The sequence below is a fragment of the Amphiura filiformis genome, chromosome 19, assembly GCF_039555335.1.
Source record: "Amphiura filiformis chromosome 19, Afil_fr2py, whole genome shotgun sequence".
Lineage (NCBI taxonomy): Eukaryota > Metazoa > Echinodermata > Ophiuroidea > Amphilepidida > Amphiuridae > Amphiura > Amphiura filiformis.
The window spans coordinates 50,666,197-50,683,055 of NC_092646.1; the positions used below are offsets into that span (position 1 = coordinate 50,666,197).

A 16,859-nucleotide genomic window follows, 5' to 3' on the forward strand; every position below is an offset into this window, starting at 1 on the left:
AATCAATCGTCTTTGACCTTGAGAATGCTCGTGACGTAAGCTCAGGGTTCGCAGTCACGTGATCCCACTCGGAAACATGTAGACAAGACTTGCTTCTGGAATTTGCAAGCTGCCCGGCAAGTCTGATTTTCACAATAAAGCTTGAAATGAGAAGAATCTTCAAGTTGCTGATTCCTTCTATATATATTAGAAATAATAGAATTATTGTCAACACGAAAATGTTCCGTAAATTTTTGACAAAATCAGTCATAACTGGCTGGGTATAACTGGGTAATTGAGTTTGAATTTCGCGCTGGGATCAATTCCATGCGCAAATGATTGCTGCTACCGTATACCGTTCATGTCATGGACTGAATAAACATGATCGAATAACAAATTAAATAACTTGTTTGTGACATTCCCTATTCTTGATTCATTCAAATATCTGATTTAAAAAAATATCGTCTTGTGGTAATCAAACAATTAATAAAAAAAACGCCGATTTCATCAAATCCAGCCCATAAAGGTTTTCATATTTAGCACATTGCGGTAATACATTCTCCCGGTACATTCTTTCCACACAATCACGATACTTTATTATAAAATAAATACAATTTAGGTTTAGCAGACCGTTATTTGATGGAATTCTGAAATCTGAATAAAATTAAAATATTGTCACTTGTGCCACGATTCTTTTAATGATACTACAATCAGTGTACTGAAAAAGTGAAATATTCATGTTTTGTGGATTACCGAACACGATGCGTAAATTGATACTGAAGAAATTACAGGGAGCCGCGCCGATCAAGGTGGGCAAACACAGCGACTCGCTTCGTCTCTCCGGTAGCACTTGCACCGTGTTTCAGCAGATTTGATCAATCGTTCCCTTATATTTGGAACATTTACAGGAATAAATTTTGCTGATGAAGTAGCAATAAGTTGGAAATATCACAATGTGAATATCAAATCGGTCATTTTGTCTGCAAGTACAGTACGTACAGTCGCGGACATGGAACACTCGGCGATTGAGACTCAGTCATAGTCAGTCACTGAGTTCACCCCGTATGTATCTACGAGTTCGCCTATCATACATGACCGGTTGTAAAGTTAAGAAATAATTAAGAAATCCCTTATTCTATTCCTTCATTTTCTCATTGTGATAAGTTCATCTCAACTTGGTGTGACGATCTGAACTGGTAGCACTAGCAGTTATTTTTTGCAATCTGTTTTCATTCCGGTTCTTCGGCGAATCTTCGCTCTTCGTGCTTTACTGTAAAAGTCCCTGCATATCGTGGATGGCTTGGCCTATCCCAAATCACCCCGGCCAGCACTTTTCCCATTTTTTAATCCACACACTTTATTCAGGAACTTCATTCTTGATTTGATCATGATGTTTCCTTCATGTTATTCTTATTTTATTGAAGATATTTTTCATGTAAAGTAAGTTGACAGTGACTGAGTTCGTGCATTGGCCCGATGCATGCCACAGTAATGCATGGACATTGTGTTTAATCAAACCCGGAAGTAACTTTGTGTCCCCGTACTGACGTCATCATCGAAAGCGCCTAATTTGAACGATTTCGTTTTGTAATTTAGGTGGGGTGCCAATATCCAATCTTTGCATGGAGATTATGTCTATCCTGGTGCGTTAGGCAAATAAAAAATATTCTTTTCTGCTTCCTGGCATCATAAGCTTTGCATTGATACAGATAAGTCAAAATCATCCAATTAGCGAAGGGATCATACAAACTGCGTCTCAATAAAAAAATAACTTTACACACAAAATTTTTCAGCCAATTGGCACACAGGAGAGTAGACACATCTACATTGGTTCTTTTGTCTGATTGCTTCTGACCTCGAATGACCCCAATTTTCATTCAACTGGCATGAAACTTCTGTCCATTAGTTTTTCAAATTTTTCAAATTAGATTCAAGCTTACTATCTTATCTTTCTAACAGTACCAATCATATAGGTCGACTATTACCTCAAATCCTCGACTTTCTTGTTAAAATTGTGCATGTAGAAAAGTTAAAAATATCACATGAGACCATGAGACCATCAACTGCATCTCTGACAGTATTGATCTATGCAAATTTTCATTCACAACAATATAAACTTTATTGACTAAGTGGATTAAGTCATGGTCATAAACGTGTAGAGCTATTGATTTGACTCAACCGCTGCAAGGTCGTGACCTACTGTTCATTACATTTATATTAATTTTTAACATTCATAATAATGTAATACATATTTATTTAGTTCTTTTTAAAAGCCTTGACAGTATATTAAAAATAATTTGAGTTTATTTAAATATTATTTAAAAACTCATGCAAAATTGAGAATTGTTTTGTAATAATTATTATAAATACAAGTGCACGAGCCTCATGACTTAATATACAGTCAGTATAGGGACTAGTTACACTGCGTTGTCACGCACCTTTTTGTATAAAATGCACGTGTTTTGTGTTTTGTGAAAACCGTATCCAAGTGAATGTACATCTGAATGGATTAGCCTATCGGGACATATTCTAACATATGCTCCATATAGAGTTCATCTCATTCAAGATTAACTTTGGCGGAGAAACTTTCAAGCAATAATGCTCTTCAACATTGTTCAAGTTTAAAATAATTTCACTACTACAACTCACATCTACCACATTAACTCACCCCTTCAATATAATTACTCCACTATCTGCAATAGGTATATTGTCACAACAATCAACTCGCTATATAACTCGCTGCACAGCTCGCCCATGCAGATATAACATCTACAACAAACCAACTCGCTCCACAACACGCCCTATAACTCGCCTTACAACTCACCCTTCAACTCACCAAAACACAACTCGCCACTTAGACAGTCCCACAGTACGCTATTACAACGACGTTTAAAAAGGCCCCACGACCTATGCAGTGTTTACATCAATAACAAAGGTAGGGAAAAGAGGTCATGCTCAAGCCCCGTGGGCTAAAGCTCAAGTTCATTCATCATGACCGATATTAAAGCACTAATTCCTGGGCATAATACACTTCCCACGTTGCAGTGAAAACACCATCACCGTTTCTTTGCACGATTTTCTACTACAAATGTGTAAACAAATTGTGTACAGTAAGTTTCGGCCCAGGGGCCATTTCTGAGTGCGTATACCACTTTGAAGAGCCATATTTGTTACCGCCCCTTTCACTCTCAAAACTGGTACATTACAAGTTCATTTCAGTTTTGACGAACACTTATAGGTATTTAAGTTCAGCAATATAAAAAGTTCTGGTCATCTGCTCACCACAAACTATACGCGCACGGTACAACACAGATAATCTCACAACATTTATAGTCAACTTCTCTGAACATAAAACGATCAAAGATACAAACTTCTGGTGAAAATATTTTCTGCTTCTTGACAATACCACATTTTGAATTAACATTCCGTGCCCGTTTTTTCATTTTATTTTAGTACCCTTTCCAACTTTTCAATGGAAAAGGGGTCATAATGCAGCAAAATCTTAGCATGAAAATTTACTAGATCCAAAATAAATACTCCAGAACTGTTGTTAACTTTCTGGTGAACAGATTCTAAATATAGAGATTCCCAGCTTTCTTGTGATATAAGATTTATTATTACCACGGGTTGTTTTTATTATACCCCGTTTTGCTGGAAAAAAACACCCATTAGTAACTTTTTACGAAAAAGTCTTGGTTGCCCAGCTCTGCATGAGCTCACGGCGTCAGATTACATGCAGCCAGTGGCAGTTAGGGACGCACCATTTTCAGGGGGGGGCATGGGAGTTTGGGTCAAGTGGAATTTTTTTTCGCTACTTTTGGCAGGATTTTTGTTGTTGTTGCTCACTAGTGGGTGAAGTTTTTTTTCTCAAAAAACTCCCACGCCACCCCCTGGAAATCTAATGGTGCGCCCCTTATACCGTGAATGACCTATTGACCAAATCCCTTGGATTGCTACAAGGGAAATTAAAACGAGGAACATACTTTTATTTGATGATGCCAATTTAATAAACTGCTATTCTGGCTATAGACAAAATAATGGTATTATTTATACACAGTGGCGTAGCCAGGGAGCAAATGAATGAATTAAGTGTTAATTAACAAAATTCAAATGTCTGACAATTGTATTCAAATGTAGTTCTCAGTTCAGTTTAGTACGTTAAGTTCAAGTTCGCTATTTAAGAAATAAAAAGGGTAATGCATTATCCTTCACACGAAAATACTGTGTTCGAGGCAGTAAAAACGTAAAAAATGGGTGAGGCGCAGCCGAACCCATTATTTAAACGTTTTTACTACCGAGGACACATTACCTTTTGAGTAACGACTGCCTATTTTGAACAGTCAAAAATCATGAAAATATTGCCGAAGTGCAATTTTAGCAACATTTTGGATGCGATCGCCCGTCGTGATTGACTCTGTTTTCTTCCTTAAGCCTTTCCATTTTCCGTCAAATTTTAGTATTCTTTATTCAAAATATTGCTATTTATTTTAAGTTGAAATAACAAGGTAAAGTGAAAGAAACCCCACTGGTTATGTTAGCCATTTAACATGCAGCTCTATGGGAGGACATATTATCAAAATTTTTAAATTATGAAAATATGTCGAACTTGCTCTGTTGACCTACAAAGACAACACATTTGGCTGATTCCATTAAGGTGCAAGTTGGGACATGTGTAAACATTACAAATATGCCCAAAAAAAATCAGGTTTGAAAATATTAACCAATTTCATATTATAAGATCGTACATTATGGCTTTAAGCGAGTGCAATATGGTTTCTAGCCTCAAATTAAATTTTGATGTCTTGTTGTGTCACGTCCGAACATTGTAAACAGCTAGTACTCTACACACGAAGGAGGGAATTATTTTTTAATTGATTATGTCATTAAAGATCCGTAACCCGATCGACAGCATCATCCCCCCGATTTTTCTCAGTGTTGTTGACTTTTTGTAATCATTTAATAGATTATATGTTTCTCATTACCATCCTGAAATTTGACGATCCAATTCGATGTACTTCCGGAGAAATCATGAAAAAACAGATGCATGCAGGCTAGTGGTATCCCACCTTCGACATTCTGGGTAGGAAAAAATGAACCCGTGAATAAGAGCCGTTTTACTCCCATACCATTTCGCACGAACGGAAATAGGTCCGAAATAATGAGGCGCTATAATAATAAACGCTTAAAACAAAAATAAAGAAATATATAAGGGACGAAATAAATAAAAAACAAGACCTTATCTTGTCAAGTATGATACGAGGAATATGAAAAAAAAAATATGAGAAAAAATGCCCCCACTACAAAATAAATAAATTAATTAATTAATAAGAAATAAAATTTAAAAAATCATTATTTTCATTAAAACAAACCATAAAATAAAATAAAAGTGTAAAATGTACATGATGAAAATATACAAAATTAAAAAGAAATATATCAGGGTCAAATTAAAATAAAAAGAATGAGATATTTTGTCACAAGAAAAATGAGCGTAGTGGTATGGCAAAGCACTCGACGGGAGTGTTGTTTCTGGATGCCGGACCATAATGCAATTCATTCAACGTATTGGTTTGATAATTGTGCTAATTATTCACTTTTACGCTGATAATGTTCTCGTTTTTCTCACATAGATGCATCAAGGGGACGATATTTGAAATTGTATGTAGGTTTGAAGACAATCCATACCCTAAACCGATAGGGTTACCCCCCCCCCCTTTAATTAGGTTCTTGTTGTAATTACGTTTACATTACACCTTAAATTACATACATACAAGTTTGTTTGTTTTTCACAATTTGAAATGATTGATTAGAGCCAACCATAAAATCAAACATTAGTATTATTTCCCAAATAAATTTTTCAGATAAGTCAATAACTACACACTTATACGAAAGGTTCCCATCTACTGTCTCAAAAAGCAATTAATTTCAGAAGTGATAACCGAAAATAATATTTTAATAATTTATTTTAAAATAATACAATGATCTATTTTGAAATTCCTCAATCAAATTGAAAATTCAGCCAAAGTATTATTATTGTGATTAACACATTACCAAATTCTCAGTCAATGTCGTGTAATTCAATATCAAACATATGCAGAAATATAACAATTTCAAATAAATCAATTAAGTGTTTAAAAAATTTAAATGTCTCTTCAATGAGTGACTAAGTCTAGTTGACAATTGTATTCACCAAATTTTTTTCTCAGATCACTATATTCGCTCTATTTAGTAATAACGATATGATTATTTCAAATCTAGTAGAGAACGACGATGGTACATCATTTTCCTGCACAACCTTGGAATTGATAAATGATTCATTTTAAGTCACTTCACCTCTAAGTCGTAGCTGACCTCTATTCTCTTAAGATTAATGTTAAGGTGGCCAAGCACATCACTTCAATTGGTACAGCTGATTAAACCATCGGGATGGTAAAAGTGTGATGATCAAATTATACCACCCTTCCTGGGTAAATAAAACAATTGCAAAGCATATCTTTGGTTTGGATAGGTCTTAGAAGAACATTTATTTTGTTCTGGTTTTGACAAAATTATATGACGTTGCGATTATTCCACACCTGATCAGTCTTAGATGGAAGTGACGTCTTCCCTATTCACAACGTGTGCTTGCGTGTATTAATTTAACCTATGCATATATTATTGTGTTTTATTATATTATTCAACTTATTAATATAGATTAAATAAGATTGATCCATTATAACAACCAGATAGTACAACAAAACACTGTAATTTTTTCCGGATAGTATTTATTCATCCTTCTTGTAATTTTCTGTTAAGTTTCAAGTCCGTATCTTAAAAGTATCTTAACGCACGAGGGCAACCGTCAACAGTGGGGTTCATTTAAAACTAACATCCCCCTCGTCGTGGTTTAAGTTAAAATTCCACCAAAGTTCTGATTCCCCTTTATAACTCCCACGCCCACCTGGCGTAAATATTGATCGGTCCTTTAGTAACATTTTTGTACGAGTACATTTTTGTTCCGGCATGATCAACATCTTGATCATGTTGATGCGAATTGAGCAAAAGCCATTTTGCAGCCTGTTTCTATAGTTGCTCGGTAATTCAATTTTTGGGAAGAAATACAGTCGTGAATGGCTTTGGTGCAAAAGTAGTCCCGTATGTTCCTTCAAAGGTTATAGGTGGCGCATCGTCTGGTTTGACCAGAGAAAATCGATGAAGGAGATGAGTGAAAAATACAAACAGCTCCATTTTGGCAATATTATCCCCTGGACACATACGACGACCTGGTAAAAGAAACGAAAAAGCACACAACATCAGTAATTAAATACCGTACAATTCCGTCTACAAGCATATATATGCCTCTAAACGAGGTTTTTTTGACACAAGAGACAAGAGGCAGACACTCTCAACAAAAACGTTATTTGGAGTTTGAACAACTATATACCTGATAAAGGCGGCTGTACAAACATGTATATTTGTAACACCAATCTATTGCAATGTTTTTGAGAAGGGTATTGGCCTTTCATATCTTTCGTTAAAAAAACCCTCGTTTAGAGGCATATGTGCTTCTAGACGGAATTCTACGGTATGTTAAACCTGTTGATGGGTAAATATAATTATTAATATCTTTTGATAATCAAACCTATCAAACAACAAGGTACCATTTTAAGGCGAGTCGAAACCTTCAGGCCAAAATTGTCAAGTTTTGGTAGTTTTGCTTAAGGGGGTACTACACCCCTCGATAAATTTGTGTCTATTTTTGCATTTTTCTCAAAAACTGATAACACAGTGGTAACAAAAGTTATGTATATTATAGGGGCAAGGAATCCAATTACTACACTGGAATTTCAGTGACTCAAGACAAGCGGTTTGTTATTTATGAACAGAAATAAGGTACCGCTAGGATGTACCTCGTTTCCTATCATATATACTGAACCGCTCACAAATTTACCACATGGGTGTAGTACCCCCTTAAGAGTTTGTTTCAGCAATGTAATATATACATTGATCTTATAGGAAATTAGTCAAGGAAGCCACTTGTATTTGTAAAATATATCCGAAAATACTTATTACTTACCAACTGCAAAAGGAATAACTTCCCTTTTTTCAACATACTCTCCATTTTCATTAATGAACCTTTCTGGTTTGAACTGGTCTGGTTCTGGAAACGCAATCGGGTCTCTCATCACGGCGTAAAGGTTTGAAATGATCAGGGCACCTTTCGGAATACGGTACTCAGAAAGCGATGTCTCGTTACCAGCCGCATGGAAATCATTGAGTGGCAAAAGTGTTACATGGCGTTGAATCTCCAACAGAGTAGCTCTGGTGTATGGCAAGTTGTTTTGATCGGAAAGCTGCGGAAACCGATTGCGGCCAACAACTGAATCTATTTCTTCATGAACCTTCTGCTGAACTTCAGGGTGTGCCATCATGTATAAGCAACACCATTCTAAGGTAGTGGACACCGGATCACTCCCTACCATAAACAAGAGATACAATACACCTTTCATATTGTATTCGTGCAGGTACGAGTAAGGGTCATTTGGTGTTGGCTTTTCATCCATTTCCTTCAAACATAAATCAATGAAATCAACTGGGTTTTCGGCATCGAAGTGTTCGCGGTGTTCATCAATACGTCTGTCAAGAAAGACGGTTATATCTTTGTGAAGCTTTAACAATTCCTTGCTGTCTTTGCTTGGAAAATAGAAGGGAAGCAGGACGGACCAACCTCCAGCTCCAAGAAGTTCTATAAGTCTGTGATTAAGATCGAGCAGATGGCGAAATCTATCATCATCGCAATCATGTCGCTTCCCAAACAAGATGTTAAAGAGAACGTTGGCGGTTGTGTTTCCCAAATAGTGATGTGGATTACAAGCCTTTCCCTCTTGGGCGTTTAAATCATCCAACAGAGCCTTAGATTCTTCAATAATATCGGCTTCAAAGCTACGTTTCCCGATACCCAAACCTCGAAAAGCGGTGAGAAGAAATTTCCTTAGTTCAGCGTTGTGTTTGTAAGAATGCACTGTTAAAAAGACAAAAATAAAAGACAAACGTTTGACAGTTATTCTAGACAATTCGACTTGCTATTATGTCATTTAATGTGGAGACAACTTACACAATTATTGGGCGTTGGCAAGTTGGTATGATAACATATCATGTAATAGGTACTGAAGCTCACTGACATAAAACGGAAATATTGATGTTGTTGTTGACATTTTTTTTGTTTGTAGGTTTTTAAATTTATTATGTAGTTAGGTCCCGGAGTTGAGCTACATGTACATTGGGGTTTGGTATAAAGCGAGTGTGTTGGCCATAGGCTTCAACATAAAAAGTCAAATTTTTTGAGATATGACCATCTCGAAATATCAAGAGCTATCTTAAAAACCACCGAACCAATACTACGTTTGTTTGTACTCATTTTGATGCACTTTTATCCAGATTCCAAATAAGTTCGTGAAAATTAACAATTCTGAAAGTTTTGAATTAAAACCCGCGTGGAGAAATTAATGAATTATAACCCAATGACAAGTGCATATACTATTTGTTTTAGCAGTGGACTTCGGGTACATATATAAATGCGCATTTATAAATGCGCGCGTGACATGTGGTATGAGAGATGTGGATGCCACAGAAACGCAAAGCGTGCAAAGTTGTGGCACCCATTTGAAGGTTACAGACAAGTCTATAGCTTAAATACAATATTCGATATTTATGAGGTTACAAATTCTATGAATGCCATAGACAGACAACATAAAGTCCGAAAATTCAATGAAGCATAAAATGCGAACTAAAGCAGCGCATGTAAATCCATCATGCAGGAGAAAGCACTTTAAACATCATCATGTAAATATCCATTGCTGAGGTTTTGTATGAATGTTTTTTTAAATACGGTAGGAGACGGGGTGAGTTTAAGGGATTGGTCAAGATCATTCCAGAGGAGAGCACCATGTGTTTTGATGGTGTTGCTAGCAAAAACCGTATTAAATAATTGGATGTGAAAGTCTTTAGAATGTCTGGTATCGTGTGTATGGATGTCGTCATTAGTAGTAAAGAAGTTGTCGTAGAGGTCATTTGGTAGCATTTTGTAATGAAATTTATGCATAAAAAATGCTGTTTGAAATTTGAATATGTCATGGATCTTAAGGGCATTTAATTGGTGGAAAAGTGGGTCAGTGTGGGCGAGCCACAAAGAATTTGTGCACGTCCTAACAACTCGTTTTTGTAGGAGAAAAGAGAATCCAGATTGGCGTTGTTTTTATCTGCCCAGACAATTGCACAGTAAGTTAAATAGGGAAGCACAAGTGTATTATATAAGGTTTGCAAAGAGGCCTCTGGTAGAAAAGGGCGGACTTTACGTATAATACCATTATATTTTGACACAATTTTAGTGATGTGTGTAGTGTGTGATTTCCAGCTGAGGTTATCATCAATAAGTAGGCCTAGAAATGTGGTAGTATGAACCAGATTTAATTCTGTATTATCTATTAGTACTTTTATATTGATTTCAGATTTATTATTGTATTTATTTTTAAAAAGCATATAATTAGTTTTTTTAATGTTTAGTGAAAGTTTATTTAATTTAAACCAATTTGATATTAAAATAAGCTCAGCATTAATGATTGATTCGAGGTGATGGTGATCTTCATGCGAAAAAAGTATGTTGGTATCATCTGCGAAAAGGATAAAATGTGGGATTTTGGAACACAGGGGAAGGTCATTAATATATAATAAGAAGAGGAGGGACCAAGAATTGACCCTGTGGAACTCCGCAGGTGATATTCGTGAGAGGAGAAACTGCTTCATTAAATACCACACATTGTTTCCTATCACTGAGATAATTTCGAATCCATGTATTGGCCAGACCTCTGATACCATAATGATCGAGTTTGTTCAAGAGGATGTTGTGGTTTAAGGTATCGAATGCCTTACTGAGGTCAAGAAAAATGCCTGCAACATGATGCTTTTTATCAAGGTTTTCTGCAATTTTGCAATAAAGCTCATTAATGGCCATATATATTATGTGGATCTGTGTGGCCGGAAACCAAACTGATGAGGACTTAGAATATCATGAAGTGAAATAAAATTTAAAATACGATTATAAATAACTTTTTCAAGAAGTTTTGATATTGATGGTAGAATTGATATAGGCCTATAATTAGAAAAATTGTGACAATCGTCTGCTTTAAAAATGGGTGTAACTTTAGCATTTTTTAGTTTTGAGGGTACAATACCGGATGATAAAGATGAATTGAAGATGTGGGTGAGAGGAATACTTATTTCGAAGATGATTGATTTTAGAAGATTGGAGCTTATTCCGTCTACACCAGAGCTATAGGTGATGTTGATTTTGGAAGAGAGCTTGATAATTTCCTCAATTGATGTTGGAGAAAGGAAGAGGCTTTTGTTGTTTGAAAAGTCATTGAAGGTTGACGGGGAATTATTATCGGGTTCCGGAATTTTTTCTGCCAATAATGGTCCAATATTTGTGAAAAATTCATTAAATTTCAATGCAATGTCTTTATTATTAGTGACTTTATGACCGTTAACGGTATCAGTAAAGAAATCAGGACATTTCGTTTTTTTATTCCTACCTAAGAGTTTATTTAGAGTTTGCCACATTTTTTTCATGTTATGACTGTGAAATTCAATTTCGGATGTGACGTGCAGTTTCTTTGAGGTACGAAGCAGTGAGTTTAAGTAGTTTCTATATTTATTATATTTCAATTTATTCTCCACAGTGGGCTTAGAGATATATTTTTTATAGAGTCTGTCTTTAGTTTTAATCGATTTTATTAGGCCACTTGTAATCCATGGTTTCCGAGGTGATTTTTCTTTAGATAATTTAGTTATTTTGATTGGACAATGAATATCAAACAAGGTGGTTAATTTGTTTATTGAAATCATTATAAGCACTTTCTGTGTCATTGTTGTTTGTAATGAATGACCAATCCACAAGTGCAAGAGCACTTTTAAAACCTCTGATGTTATCTGGTTTCATTTGACGTGACTTTTTAAATGATGTTTTCTTGGATGTGTTATGACGTGAATTCCTATTAACGAGGGAAAATATTGGAAAGTCGTCAGAGAGGTCGGTAACAAAAATACCAGACTTAGTTACTTGTGATATGTTATTGGTGAAAATGTTATCAATGAGGGAAACACTGGTGATTCCATTTTATTTGTTTTAATACGTGTAGGCCTATCTATACATGGGATGAATTGGTACGAGTAAAAAAGATGGACAAAAGTATTTACTTCAGGCCTAGAATCATATTTGAGGAGATCAATGTTGAAATCACCAGTGATGTAACAGGGGTTTTTCTCTTTAGTGACGATGTTCAGTGTATTGTCTAATTGCATAATAAAGTCATTCATAACAACTGTATCAGGTTTGTAAACTACTCCTACGATGGTGTTATGGGAGTTGTTGGTAATTTCAATAAATATTGAATCACAATCAGGGCAATCAATTTTTAAATCATGTCTAATACGATAATGGAATTTAGGATGAATGAAAAGAGACGCCCCTCCGCCAGTTCTTCCTCCTGGCCTGATGCAATTTTCGTTTGAATAATCATTGAGATCGATGAGATCCGCGTCCTCAGATGACCTAAACCATGTTTCGGTGAATGCGTATATATCAAACTGATGATCAATAGCTGAAAGATAGTTTGGTACATCATTGGCACGTTTATTAAGGCTTAATGCATTGAGGTGGAAAAGAGAAATTTCAGTGTTGTTGAAGTCAGTTGAGTTGAAAAGCTCAATGTCGAAGTAATTGCAATCAGTAATCATGGTGTTGTCAATATTACATGATTGATCGGATGTTGATGAATTCGGGTTTAAAGTGCTATCAAAATAAGATGGATTGAATTTGACATGTGACATAAAATCGGACAAATCAGACGTGTTCAACGATGTAAGGTACCCGGATGTGCACAAATTCCACACGCAAAAGTATAGGCGAAAATGATAGGTTACAAGCATTGATTGCAAAAGGCAAAATAATTTGACCCGAAACATAAACTCTTTATTTGGATTTTCCATTACGGAAAAAAAATTATGACGGAAAAGCTAGATATAGCTGATTAAAAAAGTTATATTTCATTATTTCCGTGCTAAATGGGCGTGGCAATTGGCCATATTGATGACGAAATTTGATTCTTACTGGCATTAAGGTCAGAACTGGGTAGCTGCCGATGATGTTATTTGATAATGTTTGCACGTAGGGAACTTAGGGGGCTGTCATTTTCTTCGGAAGGAAGGGGTCATGGATTTATTTATTTGGGAGTCAAGATAAGTATCCCCCCCCGTAGCGCCGCCAATGAACATAACTCTGACCCTAATTTTAACTCTAATTATAACGTAAATTGAGGAAACTATAACTTTAGCCCTTTTCGGTATAATGACCCTCTCAAACTAATAGGCTAGATGTCCCCGCCCGACCTCCTCAATTCTAATTTACTCATTCGCTCGCAAATGGACAAAAACAAATTCAAAATGTGTTTTTAAGCACCTTTTTGTGTCCCCCATGCTAAATCGGTAATCTGTACACCCTTTGTCACCCTTTGACGTACAATTTAGAGTATAAACACGTAGATGACTGCATGTACATGTATGCATGATCTAAAAAGACTCGTATACTATACATCACGCTCATACGTTATATGACAATATGACGTACAATCACGTATGTGATGCATGGTTTGAGGTTTATTCGGCTAGTAAGTTAGATCTCGTCATACACATTATTGTCATGGTATATTGTAATTGTATACGTCAATTTTGTTCAGTTTGATTCAACCGGCTTATAAAGTTTTACTTTACACGGAAGGGGAAAGTTAGCAAAAAAAAACAATTAATTTATGAGTGTAAAAGGGGAGGGGTGGTTTTGGGGGGGGGGGGGGAAATAATATTTATAAAATTATAAGTAAGGCGAGAAAGAGAGAAACCCTGTTCTATGGGCGAACGGACCTTTCAAGTAGGGTCGGTCGGTTGGTATTTAAAAAAAAAATTTAAATAACCCAAAAAATCACAAAAATCTGTAAATAAATTTCAATTTGAGAAAATACAAAAAAAAATTGTCCTGAAATTTCCGAAATTTGGGGTCAGCATTCATTTGGACAAAATAGAACAGGGTTTTCGTTTTTCGTCGCATAAATAAATAAATAAATAAATAAATAAATAAATAAATAAATAAATAAATAAATAAATAAATAAATAAATAAATAAATAAATAAATAAATAAATAAAAATAAATAAATAAACATTAGTTATGTTTGTACATGGGGGTGCTGTGCAATAATCATGATCCTTTGATATCCATGATTTATCCTTGCAAATTTATAGCATCGAACCTCCAGCCAATGTTCCTTGCCAGTGCTAGCCACGAAACAAGGTCACAACTGTAGCCAATCCTTCAATGGTCGCCATTTCAGTGATTGACAGTGATGTAATGCAAATATGGCGCTGGCCATCTGGTCACGTGCGCCTTTATAAAAGCGCATTTATATATACAACCGAAGTCTACTCTTGAGTGGCCAATGCAAAATCAGGTCTTAGATTTTTTCAGTGTAATATGAGCATATAAGAAAATGACACATCTCCCTCTCTTTCCATAATTATTTAAAGTCACGCAACATATTACGCAGAAAGGGCAACTCCGACTGACGTTAGGGTTAAAGGCGTATTTGCGGATATTTTGAGGATTTTTTTCTGACTTATTTTATATTCGTGTAAAAATTAATGATTTGTATTTGACAAGAGACGTCAATATTGGGGTTAAAATAGAGAAATTATCATTTTTGTATATAAAGCATATAAAGCGCAAATCTTCCCAGTGATTTCCCAAATAGAAATCTATTGTTGACATCCACTTTTGAAATTCGTTCAACAGTAAATGGTGAATAATAAGTTTTAGATGATTATTCAATAAAAAATAAGATTAGAAGAAATTTAATTATGTAAAATCGAAACAAAAAAAGAAACAGAAGTTCAAATAGAACTCAGTAGCAAACAAGACAGCAAGCTCAGAGCAAATGTAAATACTTTTATATTTTGTTGTCTGTCCCTGAAGAGAGCAGTTTATCCGCTCGAAACGTCTACTGTTGTTGTTTTTTTTTTGTTTCTTTGGTTTTGTTTGTCTGCTTCGTACACAGTGATTTCATCACTTCTAGTGTACATTTATACTGTTTTCCTGACACTTATGTGGGCTTTAGAATTGGCAATTTTTGGCCATCGAACTTTGCCTGTTTTGTGCCTGCATTGGTTGTGTGATTTATCGTCTATGTGTTTGTGCACAGTGATTTTCATCACTTGTTCTAGTGCACTGTTGTATTACCATTGATTCATGTTGTTGCTACCGTCCAGTCTGTATTTTACCTGTTTTCCCCACGTCAAGTTGGTGTACCTTGTTTTTTTTCTTTCCGGGTTTTTTAGTATATAAACATTATGAAAATATGTCTTAGCGGCAGATTTTGTTAAGAAAGTTGCTGTAGGCTTTCGGATTTGTTGGTAGTCGACATGACTTCAAAGAAATGTACCTGTGAAGCAGTCATTTTGTATAGCCAATCATGTGCTATTAATCCAACAATAACAAAGGAGATTTCTATTACACGAAAGTACTCATCCTCTCCAAGGGAATGATATTCTTCTGTCTGGTAAATAATTTAAATGCCACGCCCGGATAATGAGACCTGCACTGAAATGTCGAGCATCGGGATCCCTGAAAGAACTGTTTCGTTGATGTAAATGACGTGGTTGAGGAATAAATCAGCTATCAGATACATTTTGAATTTTGACCACTCCCTTCTTGAAATATGTGTACATCCATATCAGGATGCACTTGTCGGCTGCTACATGTGTCGCATTTCACATCAGCACTAGGATTTACCAGACTCATTTCAAGTGGAGGTCACTTTAAATCATCCCCAAGTCACTTGGCTTTAATTCGGAGAACATTCCATAACCATGTCACTTGGAGATGATTTGAAGTGACCATGGATTCAACCATAAATCAATAGGGATGTCAATAACTACGCGTGAGGCGTCTGTATATCATTGATTGGTATTCTACTCCGTGGAACGGATTGGAAATAAGGTGTTGTCGCCATAAATTTTTTATAATGTAAGAACGGAGGGGTCAAATGTCAAAGTGTGTGACAATTGTGTGTTAAGCACGTCAACATTTAGTTTTGGTTGGTTCAGGTATTTAAATACCCCCAAATTAATGTTTCCGTCCTGATACAGTTCTTTCAGGGACACCCTGTAGCAACATGCTCTATGCACTTACCGTAACTGCCGAAAATTTCGGATTCTAAGGCGTTGTTGTATCCCTTGTTGTTCAGCGCTGGGTCATTCAAGCCTTGTTGCATAATAGAAAAATCGTTGATAACCACAACAACCAGTCCGAATAAATCAAAGCTGTAAATCTGTCCATATTTGTGTCCAAGTCGTGTCACTATCATATGCAATTCTTCTCCTTTGTACAAATACCACATCAATTGTGGAAAGAAACCCACGATTGGGAAACGCCATGGTCCTGGTGGCAAATTGCGTGGTCTTTGCATCCACCTAGCAACCATAAGAAACACCAACACAAGTAATACGATTGATTTGACAGTCAACCAATCGATTAAACTACTAGGTGCCATTTTGAACACATCTTGATCAAGCAAGTTCATACAAAATTGTATGTGTCAACTATGAGTACAGGCCAACTACACCTACGTAAAAGTACTCTGAAAACTTTTGTGATATTTAGTTTGAAATCGTACTATGTCTATGTAATACGGCCGACGAGTTAGTACATCTTTATCATAGGCACACTCTTAGTACAAAGTACAAAGACCACCTAAAACTGGCTTTTGAGTGACACACAGTATTAAGGGACCGTTTATTATAAA

General features: G+C 35.7%; 1 protein-coding gene across 1 annotated transcript; it reads right to left on the minus strand.

Annotated features, from left to right (window-relative positions):
* Positions 1 to 6,960: 6,960 nt before the first annotated feature.
* Positions 6,961 to 16,610, minus strand: LOC140140750 (cytochrome P450 2U1-like). Its single transcript, XM_072162491.1, has 3 exons — positions 16,247 to 16,610; positions 8,033 to 8,977; positions 6,961 to 7,238 (listed from the first exon to the last, which is right to left on the minus strand). The coding sequence occupies exons 1-3, from the start codon at positions 16,605 to 16,607 to the stop codon at positions 7,057 to 7,059; spliced, it is 1,488 nt and encodes a 495-aa protein (XP_072018592.1). The 5' UTR covers positions 16,608 to 16,610; the 3' UTR covers positions 6,961 to 7,056.
* Positions 16,611 to 16,859: the final 249 nt, after the last annotated feature.

Coding starts and splice junctions, on each gene's coding strand:
- LOC140140750 (XM_072162491.1), bottom strand. CDS start 16,607: ATGGCACCTAGTAGTTTAATCGATTGGTTGACTGTCAAATCAATCGTA. Junction 8,978..16,246: donor CGAAATTTTCGGCAGTTACG/GTAAGTGCATAG, acceptor TCTTTTTAACAG/TGCATTCTTACAAACACAAC. Junction 7,239..8,032: donor AGTTATTCCTTTTGCAGTTG/GTAAGTAATAAG, acceptor TTCTTTTACCAG/GTCGTCGTATGTGTCCAGGG.